This window comes from Periplaneta americana, chromosome 16 (assembly GCF_040183065.1).
Source record: "Periplaneta americana isolate PAMFEO1 chromosome 16, P.americana_PAMFEO1_priV1, whole genome shotgun sequence".
NCBI classification, from domain to species: domain Eukaryota; kingdom Metazoa; phylum Arthropoda; class Insecta; order Blattodea; family Blattidae; genus Periplaneta; species Periplaneta americana.
Window position 1 is genome coordinate 82471017 of NC_091132.1, and position 20086 is coordinate 82491102.

General features: G+C 35.0%; 1 protein-coding gene across 2 annotated transcripts in view; it reads right to left on the minus strand.

Moving 5' to 3' along the window:
* The window catches only part of LOC138716537 (brefeldin A-inhibited guanine nucleotide-exchange protein 3), a 210775-nt gene that overhangs the window by 10679 nt on the left and 180010 nt on the right, over window positions 1–20086 (minus strand). For both annotated transcript variants that reach the window (XM_069849694.1, XM_069849693.1), the window contains 2 exons: window positions 15600–15978; window positions 11522–12493 (listed from right to left, as the gene is read on the minus strand). In XM_069849694.1, coding sequence (XP_069705795.1) covers window positions 11522–12493; window positions 15600–15978 — 1351 coding nt within the window. The remainder of the gene's footprint in view (window positions 1–11521; window positions 12494–15599; window positions 15979–20086) is intronic.

The window sequence follows — 20086 nt, forward strand, 5'->3', positions numbered from 1 at the left end:
CATTCACAGGCAATTACATGACACGGTGTAGTCACGAGAAACTTGTAGCATTCATAAGCCAAGATGAAAGCCTGATGATTTAGGAACACAGTGACAAGGTGGCAATTTTAAACTCAGCAGGATCTTCCAACTCCAGCTGAGTGACAAGGGAGACCTCTGCAATAAGACATCGAACCAAATATGGAACTGAACATAATGACACTAATTCGGGGAGTGCGTAGTCAAATCTCAAAGTAGGCCTCTAATTCTTCTAACGTTTCGGAACTTCAAGATCTGCTATTTTGTAGCGATTCCATACTAACCTCAAAATGTTTAAACATGCAAGGTGGGGCAGAATGAACTCATGATTTTGACTTACGTATAATGTTGCCAACTATTTTTTAAGAAAATACGGGAGATTAAGAGGTCTACAATATTTCACATAGAAAACTGACAAATTACTCAATTCAGTTAGCGGTACTAAAAAGAAGTTTATTCTACATTTTGGAAGTTAGGCTTAAATTAAGAGTATTTTGAGACATTTTGCCTCGCGTAATATAGGGTATGGCATTGGGATATGACGGTTTTTACAGCCCTGTTGTGGGACACTCAGGACGAATTAAAAAAACACATATACTGGCAGTAATATAGTACAATGCAATTTATTAATGTCTGATTACTTTTTAAAAACTATATTTCGTAAGTAGCCTCCACGGCAACGAATACATTCCTGCAATCTGCTATGAACAGCGTTTCTCAAACTTTTTTGAAGTGGGGACCACTTTTTTAAGTCAGAACAGTTCCGCGGACCACCTTACTCTTGTTCCCTTCGAAAGCAAATTTATCATTCTTGTAGCATATTTTAATACCAGTATACTTACATTTTAAAATAGAATTAATTAATTACAATACTTTTGTAATAAAATTATATATTTTTGTAACCAATGACAAGTAACTTATAACGAATTCTGTGCATAGTTGATTCATCGCTTGCCTGTCAGCAGTTACTTGTTTGAAATCCTTCTTATGTGGTACACGCTAGTAGTTGTCCATGTCTCTGTTAAGTAGTGCCTATTATAAATAATGGAAAACTGGCTTCGATCCGGATCTTTGAAAAGAAAGGAACATGATAATACGCTTCATTTAGGCAGTGCTAATAGTTCAGAAGCTGTGTGTGAAGAAATATATTAATTATAGTGCCATTAAAGAAATATCTAGTCCTACTAGTAGCTATTCAAAGAAAAAATACTTTCGTAAATATGACAAGAGTTATTTGGAACTTGGATTTACTTGGTGTGGCAATGAGAGTGAACCAAAACCTCGGTGCATTGTTTGTTACGAAGTGCTTTCAAACGAGTGTATGAAACCCGCGAAATTGAAACGGCACTTAGAGACGAAAGACGCAAGTGTAAAAAGTAAACCTGTCGGATTTTAAAATAGGCGGAGTCTAAAATTTTTTATATCGTCATCTGGAAAAACAAATTAAAAAATTAATGCAGAAACATGCCCGATTTTCAACAAGTAAAGATGCAATTTGGCACGTTCTATTATTGATGTATGACTTACAGTATGTGCCCATTTCAATGTGCAGACTGGGTGTCGATAAAACTATTAAGAATGTCATCAATACAGGAAAAGGTTCGATACTTTGGTATCCTGTTATGAATTCGGGTAGTCCCTGGTTGGGTTACAGGCTCGGCACCAGATATGTAGGGAAAAGATGGCGAGAAACGCCACGTTCATAGTCATTTTAAATACCTCTTTTGTTGTTGAGAGTAGAGTGGGAAGTGGGTTGACGGGTAGGGTAAGAAATTTCATAAAATATTAGTACTGGGAGAAAAAGTGAAAGGCGATTGTTATGTGTAATTTCCAAAGTCTGATATTTTCAACTATAGTGTGATACGCAATTCGTTTGAATTTTTATTTTTCTTCTGTCTTTTTTGAAGGACCACAAGGACAGAACTCGAGGACCACAGGTGGTCCGCGGACCATAGTTTGACAAACGCTGGCTATGAACGTTCTGCATAACTCGCCCCAACAAAACAGGTTCGATGGCACTAATTTCGTTCCTTATGTTTTGTTTCAACTGGATGATGGTGCGAGGCTTGTTGCGATGCAGCTTATTTTTTAGATAACCCCATAGGAAGTAATCAGCGCACACTGCACATGGTTCAATGAACTGTCTGCGAAACATGTTTCCTGGACGAATAATTTCACGATATGGAGAAATTGCCTGGCCGCCAAGATCTCCTGACCTGATTGCAGTTGATTACTTTACAATGTAAGCAAAACATAAGACAGCAAAGGATATACGCACACTGTGGGACACAGTCTCCAGACGAGGAAGATAAATCTTCACTTCTCTCTGCAGGAACCGAACTCAGATTCACTATTTTGTTACTCACACGAAGTATGCTATCATTGAGCCACGATAGATGGCCCAATATAAAGTAATTTTTCTAATTAATGGACATCAATTCGTTACTCAACTACGCCAATTTAATTCTGTTACAACTTTCAGACATCCGACACTCATTAAAAGTCAAGCATATTAGCTTTATTTACTTATTTTGAAATTTAATCTCCCTTCCATTAGAAGAGTACTGCAATGGCTAACGTTATTATTTTGGCACGGCTAAAAAGTATAAAAGTTAAGCCAAAATCTATTTCTCGTATTATTTCATAATGAATAATAATTTAACACATTAAATACCTTAAAATTTACAGAAGCAAAGACAAAGATCTACGTCTACATGCCTTAGGATGTAAGGGAAATAAATAAGATCTCTCATGCTTTATTATCTATGCACAAAAAGGATACGAGTGGTTAGAGCCACCCTTCCACCTTTATTCGTTTGATAGGCATAATCTACACAGGTGTACGTGTGTATAGAATTTACTGTACCGTATCAATTCCGTGCATATAGAACTTCAATGGACCGACACTTGAATGGATTTCAGTGGATCAATTCAGTATATAATTTCAATAGCTCAATTCATTGTATATAGTATTTCAACATGCGTAACAATTTAGTGCTTTTCTATAATAGTTTTAGCTATAACTAAAAAAAAAAATTATGGTTAATTTAACGATGCTCGCAACTGCAGAGGTTATATCAGCGTCGCCGCCGGTGTGCCGGAATTTTGTCTCACAGGCGTTCTTTAACATGCCAGTAAATCTACTGACATGAGCCTGTGGCATTTAAACACACTTAAATGCCATCGACCTCGGCCGGTATCGAACCCGTAACCTCGAGCAAAGAAGGCCAGCGCTATACCAACTACGCTACCGAGGGCGACAGCTCTGACTATGTAGGCCTATAGAGTCTTTAGTAAGTTATACTAACACAGCTTTAGTTCAGTAAATAAATAAATAAATAAATAAATAAATAAATAAATAAATAAATACTTACTTACTGGCTTTTAAGGAACACGGAGGTTCATTGCCGTCCTCACATAAGCCCGCTATTGGTCCCTATCCTGAGCAAGATTAATCCATTCTCTATCATCATATCCCACCTCCCTCAAATCCATTTTAATATTATCTTCCCATTTACGTCTCGGCTTCCCTAAAGGTCTTTTTCCCTCAGGCCTCCCAACTAACACTCTATATGCATTTCTGGATTCGCCCATATGTTCTACATGCCCTGCCAATCTCAAACGTCTGGATTTTATGTTCCTAATTATGTCAGGTGAAGAATATAATGCGTGCAGTTCTGTGTTGTGTAACTTTCTCCATTCTCCTGTACCTTCATCCCTCTTAGCCCCAAATATTTTCCTAAGCACCTTATTCTCAAACACCATTAACCTATGTTCCTCTCTCAAAGTAAGAGTCCAAGTTTCACAACCATATAGATCAACTGGTAATATAACTGTTTTATAAATTCTAACTTTCAGATTTTTTGACAGCAGACTAGATTACAAAAGCTTCCCAACCGAATAATAACAGGCATTTCCTATATTTATTCTGTGTTTAATTTCCTCCCGAGTATCATTAATTATATTTGTTACTGTTGCTCCAAGATATTTGAACTTCTCCACCTCTTCAAAAGATAAATTTCCAATTTTTATATTTCCATTTCGTACAATATTCTCGTCACGAGACATAATCATATACTTTGTCTTTTCGGGATTTACTTCCAAACCTATCTCTTTACTTGCTTCCAGTAAAATTCCCGTGTTTTTTTTAATCGTTTGTGGATTTTCTCCTAACATATTCACGTCATCCGCATAGATAAGCAATTGATGTAACCCGTTCAATAATAAATAAATAAATAAATAAAATAAAACAAATAAGCAAATAAATAATCTACACAGTGACTACATATTTTATTTGCCCTTTTGCAGTATTTTTCTTATACACAAACGCAATACATCAGACTGAAATGTTGTTTTCAAATAATTTCTTTCAAAATAAAAAAAATTACATACAAAATAAAAGGATTAATTCCAACATTACATAATTAATAATAATAATAATAATAATAATAATAATAATAATAATACGTAAAAATTTCATGTGAATATCAAAGGCATCTGTCTATCTATCTGACATACGACAACAAAAGGAAGAGCAGTTTCTTTTGTCTCTGTTCAAACCCCCACCTTTCCAGTCTTAGCAAGCTGCTCTACCAAATTATGACAAATTTCGTTAATTTCGTATGTTGAATAAATTAAGCAAAGATCTTAAATGATTTTAATTGTGGTTCACTGACATCTATTCATTCTCATACTGCAAGAAAACAACAATTCAGTAATTTTGTAATCCAACTCGCCAAGCCTATTCATTATTGGTTCAACTGAATCAAATCAGGCATCTCTGGCAGAAAGAAGACACAAAGGCTAAAGACAAGAGGACATTAAGTTGGCAAGACTGAACACAGAAGCATTTGTTACAGCTAGCAGGGGGTGGAGTGTTGATGGAGGATCTGCAGGTCACAGAGTGCCCTGCGCTCATTTGGCTACTGATTGATGGCACCGTGGCACCTGAATGGCTTGCTATGACAGTGACCAACAGCAGAACATTCTTGCTGCTGCCTTGATCTCTCAATTTCAGTTTCAGATAAGTTTACTTTTTCAGTTATTTTAAGTCATTGTAACAAATTTTGTGCGAGATCGTGCGTATTTGCTTGGTTTCCGCACAAAACCAATCCGCGGAAAGTCTAAAATTCCACATTCAGTATTCCAAACCTAACACACATAACAATTTCCCTCTTCTTACCGCTTAAGTGACATATTGATTTTACTGCTTTAGGCTTTTAACATATTATTTTTAGAGACGTTCAATGTAGTAATAATTATAAATTGGAAACTTACCACTGCAATTTCACCTAAATTGCACTGTTAATTATTGTTTTTAAATATTTGCAAAATTTAAGTAAACTCTACAACTCCACTAAAGTTACTGCATTCGTGATGCAAGTAACATTAAGGAAACCGTGAAAAAATCAACAAGATTCCAGACTCATCATAGACTGGGGGAAAAAAAAGATAGACGTATATCACGGCCTGTTGGAGTATAGTAAACACAGAAAACATTTTAAAGCAACAATGTTGAAGATAGATATTTTTGTTTTGCAAATTTGCCGTCATTGAACAGAAACCAAGATGGAGATTTCATTGCAACTAATTAGAAATTCCTCTTTCAGGTATGTAATAAACGATCTTCGCACAAAATAATGTACGATACACGAGCGGTATGTTTTCTTTCAATTCTCGGAAATTAAAAAAGCTCAACTACGTTTCGCTTTTTCAAACTTTTCCTCGAACATGAAAACTTCAACATACCGCTCTTGTAACGCATATTACTATTATTTCGAGTATTAGTTTTAACAGGAAATTTACATGATTTACATTTCAGTCTGTTGATTAGTTACACCTATGTAAAAAAAATACAATAATTACATTCGTCAAATATGACCGTGATACTCTCTCAATTTCAGTTTCAGATAAGTTTACTTTTGCAGTTATTTTAAGTCACTGAAACAAATTTTATATCAGGTATTAGTTTTAACAGGAAATTTACACGATTTATATTTCAGTTTGTTGATTGGTCACGCCTATGTAAAAAAATACAATAATTATATTTTTCAAATATGATCGTGATACTCGTAAATCATAAGTTTTAATATTAGCATTCAGCCACCAGCATAGCTCAGTCGGCTAAGGCGCTCATCTGCCGATTCGGAGTTGCATTCAGGCGTGGGTTCGATCCCCACTTGAGTTGATTACCTAGTTGGGTTTTTCAGAGATTTTCCCCAACAGTAAGGCGAATGTCAGGTAGGATTTTTTCCTAGGCTTTCCCCAACTTTAAGGTGAATGTCAGGTAGAATTTTTTCCTAGGTTTTCCCCAACCGTAAGGCGAATGTCAGGTAATCTATGGCGAATCCTCGGCCTCATCTCGCCAAAATATCAATCACATCGACGCTAAATAACCTAGTAGTTCATACAGCGTTGCTAAACCAAATAAAAAAGATATTAGCATTCAATCTCGGGAAAAAAATCAAAATTCTACTCTATAATAATAATAATAATAATAATAATAATAATAATAATAATAATAATAATAATAATAATAATAATAATGTTACAGTTGATTAATATAGAATTATAATGTATTATTACTTCACTTAAAAGAAACTAAAACAAGCCATCACTTAAATTAAATTACAAATGCATAATAAAATTGAAGAATTTCTTATGGTGTGTTCCTAACAAACTATTTTATTTGAGGATACTTATTATGAACTAAATTAATGTAGTATAAATGGTCTACATTTTCTACTGAAGCTCCATATTACCGATTACAATTCTTTTAATTTTTTTTTTATTCTCCAATGGCGATACTTAACATTGCGCCATTCACAAGCGTTCCCATTTATGATAAATACGCCAAAGGTGTAGATCACATGAAAACGAGTTGTCCTTTGTTCTCTAACAAGTGAATATTCTCATGAGGGCAGATAAAAAAGTTATTTTTTTTTCTTCTATCGTGTTAATAATGTCAAAACTCGAATGCAATTATGAGGGCCCTCCTGAAAATAAGTTTCCCTGAAGCCGCTTACATAAAGAAAACATAATTTCATGGAAAGATTTATTGGAATAGATACAGAAATTATTGAGCTATTTTTCAACATATACCCAACCGAATCTGAGACACCTATCATACCATGGGATCAACTTTGTATCCCTGTGTCGTAGTAGTATACAGCTTGGGATCGGAACCAGTGTATGACAGCCATCTGCACCTCTCTGTTGATCTCACGCAGTGGCGTGTGGTGATAAATAATCCTGGTGGTGCACAAATATTTATTATCATTATGATTATATTATTATTATTATTATTATTATTATTATTATTATTATTATTATTATTATTATTATTATAGGTACTAACTATACTACAACATAACTATTAACATATGTTACGTAGGTATAGATTTACATAATTTTGTTAGTCAAGTAATTGCAGTTAATCAGTTTCCTATGTAGGTCCAGTATTAGCAAAATAAAGCGTTCAATTTCTATTGCAGCACACCGTAAATAATATTGTTTTCGCTATATTGCGTTTTATAACACAGTTCACACGTTCACAAGCATTCGATACGAGTGTTGTATCATCAGCCTTAACTGCTAAAAAGTCAGCAGCTTTCTTTATTTCTTTGAAATCTCATCATGGCAACATCAAAATGGCTTGAAGGATTTCGTTCTATATAGTGTTTGATGTGCTCTTGAACACTGTTCCTCTTTCCAAATGTTCCTTAAGAGTGCGTCTAATTCAGAACTGAAATTGATGAGGCCAAGAAAAATACTAGCGTTTAAAGATAAGCTTCCGTCTTCGTGACCTCTTAAAGCCAACTCAAAGCTCCACAAAACCGCACGCACATATCTGTTCTTGGTAACTTTATCATTATGGAGTTCAACAATCCAAATGAATCCAATTGTGTCTGTATGTTTGTTTGACCCAACACTGCTAATTTAACATTATTGTTGATATGTGCAGCTGAAGAATCGTGTTTTTTAATTCTTTCATTCATGTGCTTCAAATCAATCATATCTGCAGAACGATAATCATAATTATTTAGTTACTACGCACAGTCCTAAATTCAAACAGAAAAATAAATAAAATTCATAAAACGTACTTATTTTTGTCAATAAATGTTCCCCGTCGAACAATAGGCAAGGAAAACAAAATACAGCGTCGTTTATATTGCAGCCGCATATTGCATTTTTCGTAAGTCCGAGTGTTGAATTTTCTTGTCACTTCTCTATTACTGTTCTTCGTCACTCATAATTTTAATTCATGTGTAGGTCTACCCATCTTCTTTATTTTGATCTTTTCGTGTAAAGGTCTTATAGAAAATTACACATTTAAAAGATTTTGCACACTATTCATTGTAACATTTATGATGGAACGAGCTTGAGAACACATCTGAAAGTGCTCCTAACCGCTCCTACGCACACTGTACTGGCTCCCTACCAAGCTCCAAAGCCTGCCAGTGAAACAGTACTAATGCGCATGCTGGAATGGAACAGTGTGCCGCAAGTGTCGAGCGGTAAACATAAGTCCCAGGCGTCAACAAGAACAGTACTCGTGCAGCGTTATTTTTACATAGTATTATAATAAATAATTATGTCGCTCACATAGTCTACTGCAGCTCATTGATATAAATTTAAAAATATGCGTTACTTGAAGAGGTGGTGCACTGCTCCTGTGCTCCTTAAGAGAAATCGCCACTGATCTCACGGTATGGTATATCTCAATTCCGGCGGAAAATATGTTGAAAAATAGTTCAACAATTGCTGTATCTGCTCCAAAAAATCTTTCCATGAAACTGTGTTTTCTTTCTATAAACGGCTCCGGGAAACTTACTTTCTGAACGGCCCTCCATCTTTACTTAGTAGTTACTGCTGGTTCCGCCAGGGTGACACCTAATCGAGCCATTGCTGTCTGTAGCGCAAAATTCAAACTATCTGCCAACTCTGAACGTCCTAACCAAAATAGTATACTATAAAGAAATTGTTGTGCGTTACATTCCGTTCCTCCCTAGTATAATACAATACAAAAGTGATCAGCATCGGGCTTCCCCAACAATCTGCGAGGAGTCTGACTCTACAGTCCTTTTGGACATAAGACAAAGAAGAAAATCCATTTCCTTTGCACAGAAAAAAAAAAAATAAATCCGCGTCTCTCATGCCATAGTCTGACACTTTTCTCATTGAACTATTTCCGTCTCCTTTTTTAATATACCAGGCTTTGAATTCAAAACTTCCCATTCTAAGCAACTATTTATTTCAATTAAATTTAATTTAAACAAAAAACCATGTCAATTGAGGTATTGGAGAGGATGTTTAAAACTAGTGTTAAATGCATATTACGTTTCATCCCCCACTCCCCACTCCTCCTTTGAAAGTTCAAATGACACCCTTATGTTATATTTAAATCTGAAAGAGTATTCAACTGTTTATATAATATCTCATTAACTTGTTCTCACTTATTTTGTTTTCTATCGTCGCCAGGCAACCTGAATTGTTACTGTTGATTAGAGCTGAAGGGATAAAACTACGAAGACTATTGTTGATTACAGGTTATTTGAGGTAGTAACACAAACTAATAATAAGGAATATTATGGTTGTATATTATTAATCTAATTTTTTTAAGTTTAAAACAGGATAGGGGATAATAAAAGCTGAAGTTTGGATATGCGTTATTTATGTATGATTTTGATACTACGACAATGCTATGTAGAGAAATTCCGAAGTAGGCTGTATTACCACAGTCTAGTATATACAGTCACGAAGCTTGAGTTGTTGAGGGTACTAGGAACAATAGACTGCGCCGGTGCTATTTCGCATTGTCTGTGATGAGGCGATAGTAGCGATCCTAATGGTTAGCAACTATCTATGGATGCATATTCCCTACGTATTGAGCTTCGAGACTGTATATACTGGACTGTGGTATTACTGTCTAGCCAACAATGGAGCACATTTAGAACATTTAATTTAATAAAATGTAATTAAATAAATTAACGAAATTACCCAAAATATACTCTGTTTTCATCCTACAACCAACTGACAACAACAACAGAAACAAAAAATATGAGAACAAATTAATGAGATGTATAAACAATTGAATACTCTTTCATATTATTTAAATATAATATAGGGATGTCATTTCAAATTTCAAAGGGAAGTTTGGGAGAGAGGGGGAACACCAAAAATGAAATTAACACTGGTTTTAAACTTCCTCTTCAATACCGATATCTAAATTGACGTAGTTTTTTTTTTTTTTTTTTTTTTTGGTTTATATTAAATTTAATTGAAATAAATAGTTATTTAAACAGGGAAGTTTTGAAATGAAAGCCCTTATCATATAAATATGGGTCTCACATTCTCATCCTTCTACATCTCGAAATGAAGCTTTTGATGTTATTCTTCATAATTAGAGAGCGGACTTTAGGCAAAAACCAATTTTTTTTTCCTTGATACATACAGGTTTGAGATTTAATATTTACATTTTTCTTGGAAATACGGGTATAAATAAAAGGGATTTATAGTGCCTAAAATGTCTATTTCGATTTTAGTGCCTATTTTTAAGTTTTTTTTTTAATTTTTTCATCTTTTTCGTAACATTCCAAGAGGGATAACAACAACTCCTTCCTAGCAGTGAACAACACAATAGAGAAGTACCTCCGGGCCACCCCTTCTCATTCTTACAATCTTTCAATCCAAAAATTCCAACTTTCAGTCGACCTGGGTAGCGTAGTTGGTATAGCGCTGGCCTTCTGTGCTCGAGGTTGCAGGTTCGATACTGGTCCAGGTTAATGGTATTTAAGTGTGCTTAAATGCGACAGGCTCATGTCGGTAGATATACTGGCATGTAAAAGAACTCCTGCGGGACAAATTATTATTATTATATCTTTCTCTGTCTGTCAGCAATTTAACACAAACTCGCTGGGTTGTACCCGAATAAGCATTCTTTACATTCCAAGACAGATAACAACCCCTTCCTTTTTTCTCACCATTTGTAAGTACAGCAGTGAGCGACACAATAGCCACAATATGTGCTGATCATCTACTGTGAAGCAAAGTAAGGAAATGTGATTGGTGAATGAGAAACATTAACTTAAAGACAGAATGTCTTCATTTTGTGTATGCATGTGTACCCTTGTGAAATGTGTGGAAGTTTCTTTTAATCCTAGAATTTTGCATTAAAGAAATGTTGAATCTTATATTAGTGACATTCTTTAACAAAAAAACCTATTTTTTATTTTATAGAGCCTAAATAAAGAAGTTTAAGAGCCTATTTTAGGCGTCTAAACTGCCACTTTTTAGGACCTAAAATTCCGCTCTCTATTCATAATTAATATGACTGCAGATTATAAGAAACTAATTCATCTCTGAAAACTTCCCTTAGAATTTTTTTTGGATAAGAAAAACAAATACAAAGAAATAATGCACAGGAAATCAGGAGGTACACAGATCTTTGCAGAAGCATAAAAAAGCCACGAATGTAAAACATTAATAACAAGAATTGACTCACCCTGTAGAGGCTGCTGCGTCGCTGCTGTTCAATTTCTAGGGGCACTGGCTGACTTGGGAGTGGAGGACCCAAAGGAGGAGAAGCAGTTCCAGACGAGCAGAATGGATTTCTCCTGGGTGGCATCGACCTCGTTTGTTTGCGCCTCTTGTACTCCCCCATTAGATTAGCTATATCCTTCTCACTTGCTACATTGTAAACAGCATCTTCTGTTATTTCGCTCTCATCACCACAATGATCACTCTTATCCTCTGGTGCATCCTCAACCCTCATTTCTGTTTCGCTATCACTTGTTGAATATAAGGGCTGCCGAGTAAAATCTGCCAAAACAAATGGGCGTGCAGATGTCTTATTGTCTTTTGCATCTGGTGGGTCTTCAAAAACATCTTCATCACCTGAGTCAATAGGTGATTCTCTTGCTGCCATAATAGAGAGATTCCCATCACTCCTCAGATCATCTGGTATGTTATCAGACTTGTTTTCGATATTAGAATCTACTGGATTATTGAGTTCAGTGTTGAGGTTCAGTTTCTCTGAGGGCACTTCATTCAGATTCATAGCAGTAATACTAAGAGATTCGGAATTTTCAGTCATGGGTGCAAGTTCTTTCTTTTCCTCGGAAGAAATGTTAGTGGCAGTTGATGTTACAGAGGCACGAGGAAGAGATTCTTTCCGTCGAATCTCTGGGAAGTCATCAGGTTGGGCAATGAGGAAGAAAATGGGTTGATCGGCAATTCGGTCCACAGCAGAATGCTGACCATCTTTGTCGAGAACAACATCAACATATGTTTCACACAGTTGATCAAAGCTCGCTCGGAGACGATGGAGGAAAGTAGCCATATCTCCATACTCAGTACAATTTCCGTTAGTCAGTGCCCTAGGGCTGCGCATGATGCCCTCACAAGGTGCCAACATGCTTGAATTGAGTTTGTTTGCTCCATCATCAGGCTCTGACTTATTATCACTACTGCCATCCTGAAACAGATAAAATTATTATTATATAAGCATCATCATCATCATCATCATCGTCGTCGTCGTCGTCGTCGTCGTCGTCGTCGTCGTCGATGTCGACCTGTCAAGTTTTAGACCTACTAAAACTTGTTACAAGCTTTACAGTATCATCCTAATTTTTGCGCAATTTTTTTTAATTTCTTTTCGAATTTGGTTGATAATTCAGCATTAATTATACAAAGTTACGAACTTCCGTAATTTTTACACATATACATTTATACAGGCCCTACTTATATTTATACCTTCTGTACAACTAAATAATCATATATTATAACTATTTTAGCTATTAAGAAGAATAAAGTACATAAGATTTGCTGATATGGCATTGTCAGCAGAAGTGGAGATGATACTAAGGGACATGTTACTGGAGCTAAATGACAGCTGTGAGCAGTATGAGATGAAGATAAATGCAAAGAAGATGAAGGCCATGGTTATCGGAAGAAAACTGAAGAATGTAAACTTGCAAATTCGAAATGAGCCAGTGGAACAAGTGGACAGCTTCAAATACTTGTGGTGTACTATAAGTAGTAACATGAGCTGCTGTCAGGAAGTTAAAAGGAAGACAGCAATGTCAAAGGAAACTTAAAAAAAAAAATAAAAAGAAGGAGCATCTTCTGCGGATCTCTGGAAAAAGAACTAAGGAAGAGACTAGTAAAGTACTTTGTGTGGAGTGTAGCATTATATGGCGCAGAAACATGGACATTACAACGAAGTGAAGAGAAGCGGCTAGAAGCATTTGAAATGTGCAAAAGTGTATAATATACAATCTGCCTATATTTGTTTCCTACGCAATGTCAATAAATAATTAACTATGTACTTCGTCTATTTTAAAGTCACTTGAGCATTATAATCATGTTCCTGTCAATGTATAATTAAGCAATCAAGACAACATAAATTAAAAAATCTATGCTACATTTACTGAGGAATTCAAATGGATTACTTGAAGTATTTATTTTATGAAAACATTACAAATAAGTTCCAAGTTTCAGTAAAACTTTTGGTTTTCTTTTTCACACTGAAAGTGCAACAAACTAAAGACAAAAAAAAATGTTCTTCAGAATTATTTTAATGTCATAATATGGACAACATTTTTCACAACTCCACTTCAACAGTATTTTGGCGTCATATTATTTAAAGACCTGTCCTTCCCTATAAAACAATTACACAGATTATATGCATTGCATCGTCCTATCGCTTTTTACTTCCACTCATAAATATTAATACAATTTAAATTTGGTGCACACATTTTTATGAAAAATTTTTAAATCAGTTCATACATCAGTACTACACTAAACCATCTAAAAATGTATGATACCAGAATTGGTAGTATGGATGTCACGAGACAAACACTAGCACATACTGGTAGCAGATACAATTTTAGAAGAATTGTTGTGTCTTTAGCATATATACTTCCAAAAGTAAGTAAAAATATTAGGTACATTTCTGTAGTTTCCAGTAGACAAATAGTTACTATGCCTACTAATAAGCAGAGATTAGCCGATTGAAAGATAGTCATGGTAGTAGATATTTCATGGACGATAAGAGTCCTTAAGATGCCTTGGAAAAGAAACAGAGCCAAAGATCCTGTGTCTTGAACTTAGGGCACGTAAGGAAACCATGTCCTTGAATGAAAGAACTCCGGAAAAAAATTATAAGTTATTTCTCATCCAGGTCAAATTCACCTCTACCAATCGACATGCTCGTCTATCATAGTAGGTATTTCTTCCTTACAGGCGTTTCTCCTTCCTAAGAATTAAAATCTAATTCTTCTCCTCCCTCAGAATTGAAATCCAATTTTGCTAAGTTAGCAGAATTTCAGAAAGATATTCAGTTATCATATCTGGAGGTTCAATTTTGAGAACATATTGAGCTGACAAGTTGTATGTATAAATATTTAAGGTATGCATCGACTCTTAGGACAAAAATCTACATTTTTCCGTCATGTCTTTCAAACTTTGGTGATATGATTCTTGGTGTAAACTAAGTAATTTATATAATTTTAACTTGAAAAACGAATTTGGGGGCCCAAAGAAAATTTTTTTGGAAAAAAATTAATAAAATTTTGGACCGATCTAACTCCATTAGAAATTGACCCAGGATAAACCACCTTTTGAGAAAATGATGCCCTAAAAATTTAACATTTAATCTTCCTCAACTTGGTGAGGTTTTTCAAAGACAAAGAATGTTAAACAGTAACATTTAAGATGACATTAAAAATGTCTTACAAGAAATTTGTTTACAATAAACTAAAATTTGGAGTAGATAATATTTCACATAGCTAATGAAGATTTGCAATAAAATAAAAAAAAATACAGATAAAAAAGTAGAATGAGAAAATTCAACTGTAATTTGAATTGAAATGCAAGTGTCGCCGTAAAATCTGCAGAGAACCCTTCAAAGCTATAATAGAAATTTCCTTAATTGTTGTTGTTGGGACTCCAAATTTATGAAAGAATGACACAAATTGTTTTGTTATGGTCCCTCTAGCGCCCACCATTAATCCGATGACTTCTATATCCCTGAGGTTATATGAGAATGTTACATACTAAATTATTTATTTTTCTTGAACCATTAAAAAATATGTCACATTATATAAGCACTTTAGAAAAAATATATATACATAATATATTTGTATATTTATGGGATAAAATAATTATAATTAACTGAAAATAATAATTTTGATTTACAACATAGCCACATTATAAGCTTCAATTTAGTACCTCAATGGCGTCTTTTGCACAACTGAAGTCTATTTTTTGTCCATCGGAAAATGTGAAATAGGAGAAAACAGACACTGAAGATGGCATAAGGTATAGAAAGTATAGTGTATATATATATATATATATATATATATATATATATATATATATATTTATTATAAATACCCAAATAATTATGAAATTATCGAGATACTGGGTACAAGTTATATATTTTTGAAAACTAGAAGAAATGAGCTTCTAGATGAAGCAAAATATTATTTACCAAATTTTTAAGAAATCTGACATTTCTAGAGTCGATGAATACCTTAAATGATATTTAATTAGATACTGGTATACTTGTTAAACCTCACCTCTACATTTCCATTAGAGTCGTCTTCCAAGATCCTTTTCACTTTATCTAGTGTGGCACCACTGCGGCCAACTTCGTGAAGACAGAGATCAAATAAAGTCACAACTTTGATGGTCCAGGCTGCACCAGCCTGGCGATAAAGATTGGCAGCTCTCTCTAGTCCCGCCACTTTCTGCACCAAGAACTTCAGGCCAGGACGTGAGTCGAACGCTATTGCACGCTCATATGATAGATCAAGGCAAGAAAGTAGCATTTGTATGTGTGGTGGTGACATGTACCGCATGAGACCAGATAGTTGCCGCTGTTCCTCGCCAGGTGGGCATTTACCTGTACCATCAAGTGGTGTAGAAGCTGGGCTCTGCAGTAACACATTTGCCAGGCTGTAAACAAGAAAAATTATAGTGTAAGTTAGATGCTTCTGATATCTACACTTGTTGCTGCGATTCAGATGTGAGAACCTATGAACTGCTTAAAATTATCTGTAAAATTAATTTAAATATCGTTTAAAAATTAGCTACATAGTAGGGCTTGTAGAAAATGGCCCTAACAAAATAATAGAAACATTATTTATTACTCGTAGTTCCAGAAAAAAAAGAACAGGGGCATATTTTCATAATCATTCTCGCTTTTTGTATCTCTCATGACATTTCTGAGTGTGAATACGATATTTACTAATTTGACACTTGCTCGTAGCTTTAAACACCTAACTCTTTCAGCTCTGTTTTTCAGACTGTAATAAATAAATAAAAAATCAATAATTTTCTTTATCTACTATTACCATACAATTTTTTTTATAAAATTACGAAAAGAATTCAGTTAGGGAATAAGAACACAAATGAAGTTAAGAAACAGAAATTAAAAATTCGATATTGCAAAAATAAATAATATGTATTTTTGTAGTCAGGTACCATGATTTCTCTTCTAGGAACTTCACTCAATCGGGTCTAATATGGGTATCAAATTCAAATAAAGAGGATATTCTTCCCCTTAAAAGATCCTCAAAAACATCAGTAAGAAAATCCTGGCCCTAAAATGGACAACTTCAAGATTGTGATGGGCTTAAAGACGAAGTACTGTACCCTCATAAAATATATACACATTGTAAGACTGACAAAAATGCCAAGTGTAACCTCTGCAGGCTAGAAAATGATCGAAAATGTAGTCAAATTTGGTGATTCATAAAGCCTAAGTTATCAATTATTTAGCATGATAAATTCGGGATAGAGAATAAAACGAAATGAAGAAAAAACTTCTAAACTAATTACTGTAATGTTTTATCTTTATTTCACTACGTATTTGGTGTCAAAGAGATAGGCACAATAATTCTATTGGGGACTAACCTAATTCGCCTTTAATTTCATTCTGTGTCTATTTCAAATAGCGATTATAAAAAAAACATATATGATACATGATGCTGTTCATTCAATTTTTTTTTCCCGAAATAAAACTAGAAAACAGATGAAATGTTGAACACTTACATCTACATAATTATGACATGATTTAAATGAATAAACACTAACTTCACGCAATTATGAAGTTAATTATTTCACTGTTCTTTATGAATTAGTCTTCATGACCGGTGCTCTCTCTCTCTCTCCCCCCTCCCTCCCTTCCCCTCCCCCTCCGTATCTCCAACCCTCCCTCCCCCTTCATTCCCCCTCCCCTCCCCTCTCTCCCTCCCTCCCCCTCCCTCCCTCTCTCTCTCATTTACACTCGCTTTAACATCTTGGTCATATTGTGGGTAAATCTTTTGGGTGAAAGCCGAAGGCCTGTATACCATTGTTGAGACTGGTTCTATTGTTGTGAACTAGATGGCGACTGTATATATTACTGATTTGTTATGAATATGATTTCAGTGATGAATGAGGCCGGTGATATTCAGGGATGTTGTGGCCCGAATTTCCTGGCATTTGCCTTACGGTTGAGGGAAAACCCTGAAAAACCTCAACCAGGAAATTCAACCCGACCGGGAATCGAACCCGGGCCCTCTGCGTAAGAGACCAGCATACTGACCCCTACATCACAGAGGTGGTATTTGATGTCATTAGTATAAATTTGTACCGAAAGGTACTCCAAATATAATTCAACAAATCTGTATTTATCGTAATAAGTACATATTTCTGGAAAAGTTTTGTGTATAATAATTTACTGCCTAATTGTCCCAATTCAGTCAGAAAATTTAAACAAAAAAACCTAGAAATTTCGATTCTCTCCAAAGAAACTGCAAGACACTTTGATCAGAAGGTATCAAAATAACAATAAAATCAATCAATGTATGTAAATTAAAATAATTTGAATCAATGACAATGATTTGTCAACACAAAATTTAAATACGAAGAAACAACCACTACAGAATCTAAAGGAAAGCAACAAGAGGCAAAATTAGTGATATAATTCCAGAGCTTCCCCAAAAGTGGCAGTAGCAAATTTTGTATTATCCATTGGACACGACCGTTCAGCCGTTATAACTGCGTTTCTTATCAAGAGGATGTTAGAATGGATGCATCTCCATCTGCCATCATACCCAATTTAAACTCTCACAAGCAAACATTCTCATGGGGGCAGATAAAAAAAGTTATTTTATTTTCTTCCACCATGTTAATAACGTCAAAGCAAGTGCTTATACAAATTTTGGCCACTCGAGCGCAATCAAGAGGGCCGTAAAAATGTAGGTTTTCCTGGAGGAGTTTTTAGAAAGAAAACACAATTTCATGGAAAGATTTATTGGAACAGATACAGCAACTGTCGAGCTATTTTTCAACATATTCTCCAACGGAACTGAGATATTTGTCATACCTTAGGATCAACTTTTGTATCCTTGTGTCGTAGAAGTCTGCTGCCTGGGATCGGAACTAGTGTGTGACAGCCGACTGCACCTCTCTGTCGATCCCATGGTATGACAAATATCTCAACTCCAATGGGGAATATGCTGAAAAATACCTCGCACCATGGCAGTTAAGCGCTAAAGTGATTCAAGTTGTGGGGTCCAACCTCACAATACTTAGTGTCATACAATCTTTGATGTTTTACTTACACACATTGTGCCATATTATGAAATTTACTGAAACAATTATGAATCCAGTACACTGTCCTGAACAAAATTTACGCATTTTAAATGCGAAAAGAAAATTGCTGGGGAACGAAATATTGGTGGGGCATGGCCCCGGTGGCCCCTAAGGACGGGCCACCCCTGCATTTGATAATAACATATCCCAAGTATTTATTAAGATTCTTATTACCGCCATTTTCAATCATAATCATCCTTATATATATCGTGTGTGTTGTTTTTCGGTATAGAACACAGGAATTTAACATTGGCATTAAAAACCTAGGTATAAAATAATAATAATAATAATAATAATAATAATAATAATAATAATAATAATAATAATAATAATAATCATCATCATCATCATCATCATCATAATCATCATCATCATCATTATTATTGAATCTTCAAAATGTTGTTGTTGTTTTCTAATACCAGGCGTTTGACAATAAAGTCATTTGACCTCTTGCACTCCAATATTTTTCAAAGATATTATCATGACCAGCCAATGAAGCACAGATTTTGAGGTGTTCCGAATCCATTTCTTGGTTTGAGTTGCACAATGGGCAGTTAGGGGACTGATATATTCCAATTCTATGCAGGTGTTTAGCCATACAATCATGGCCTGTTGCCAATCTAAATGAGGCTACAGACAATTTTCGTGCTAAATCGGGAATTAACTGTAGATTTTGATGCAGAGAGTTCCATTTTTTCCCTTGGGATTGTGTTATAAAATTTTGTTTGTTGAAGTCTAAGTATGTTAATTCCCGATTTACCACGAAAATCGTCTGTAGCTGCATTTAAATTGGCAACAGGCCATGATTGTTTGGCTAAACACCTGCATAGAATTGGAACATATCAGTCCCCTAACTACCCATTGTGCAACTCAAACCAAGAAATGGATTCGGAACACCTCAAAATCTGTGCTTCATTGGCTGGTCATGATAATATCTTTGAAAAATATTGGAGTGCAAGAGGTCAAATGACTTTATTGTCAAACGCCTGGCATTAGAAAACAACAACAACATGTAGATTTAATAAATCTTTTCACAGAGTAATACGTAGATTTAGTAACAGGTCTGTAAGTAGCAGTGCTGCCCTTCTTTGCTAAAGCATCCGCATTCTCGTTTCCCAGGATTCCACAATGGGATGGTATCCATTGGAATACAATTCTTTTATTGAGTGATATTAATTGAGAGACCATTTTAGTTATTTCTGCTGTTTGAGATGAAGGTGTGTGTTTAGAGACTAAATTTATTGATGTGGCATAGAAGATTCCTGAGACATTCACTTATTGCAATGATTTCACCATCAAAACTTGTTCCATATCCAAGTGATCTATAGAGTGAAAAGAGACAGCACGTAACACCTGCACCGGCACCTTGTTCTCTGGAGATCAAGGATCCGTCGGTGTATAAATGAAGCCAGTTTTGTGGAGG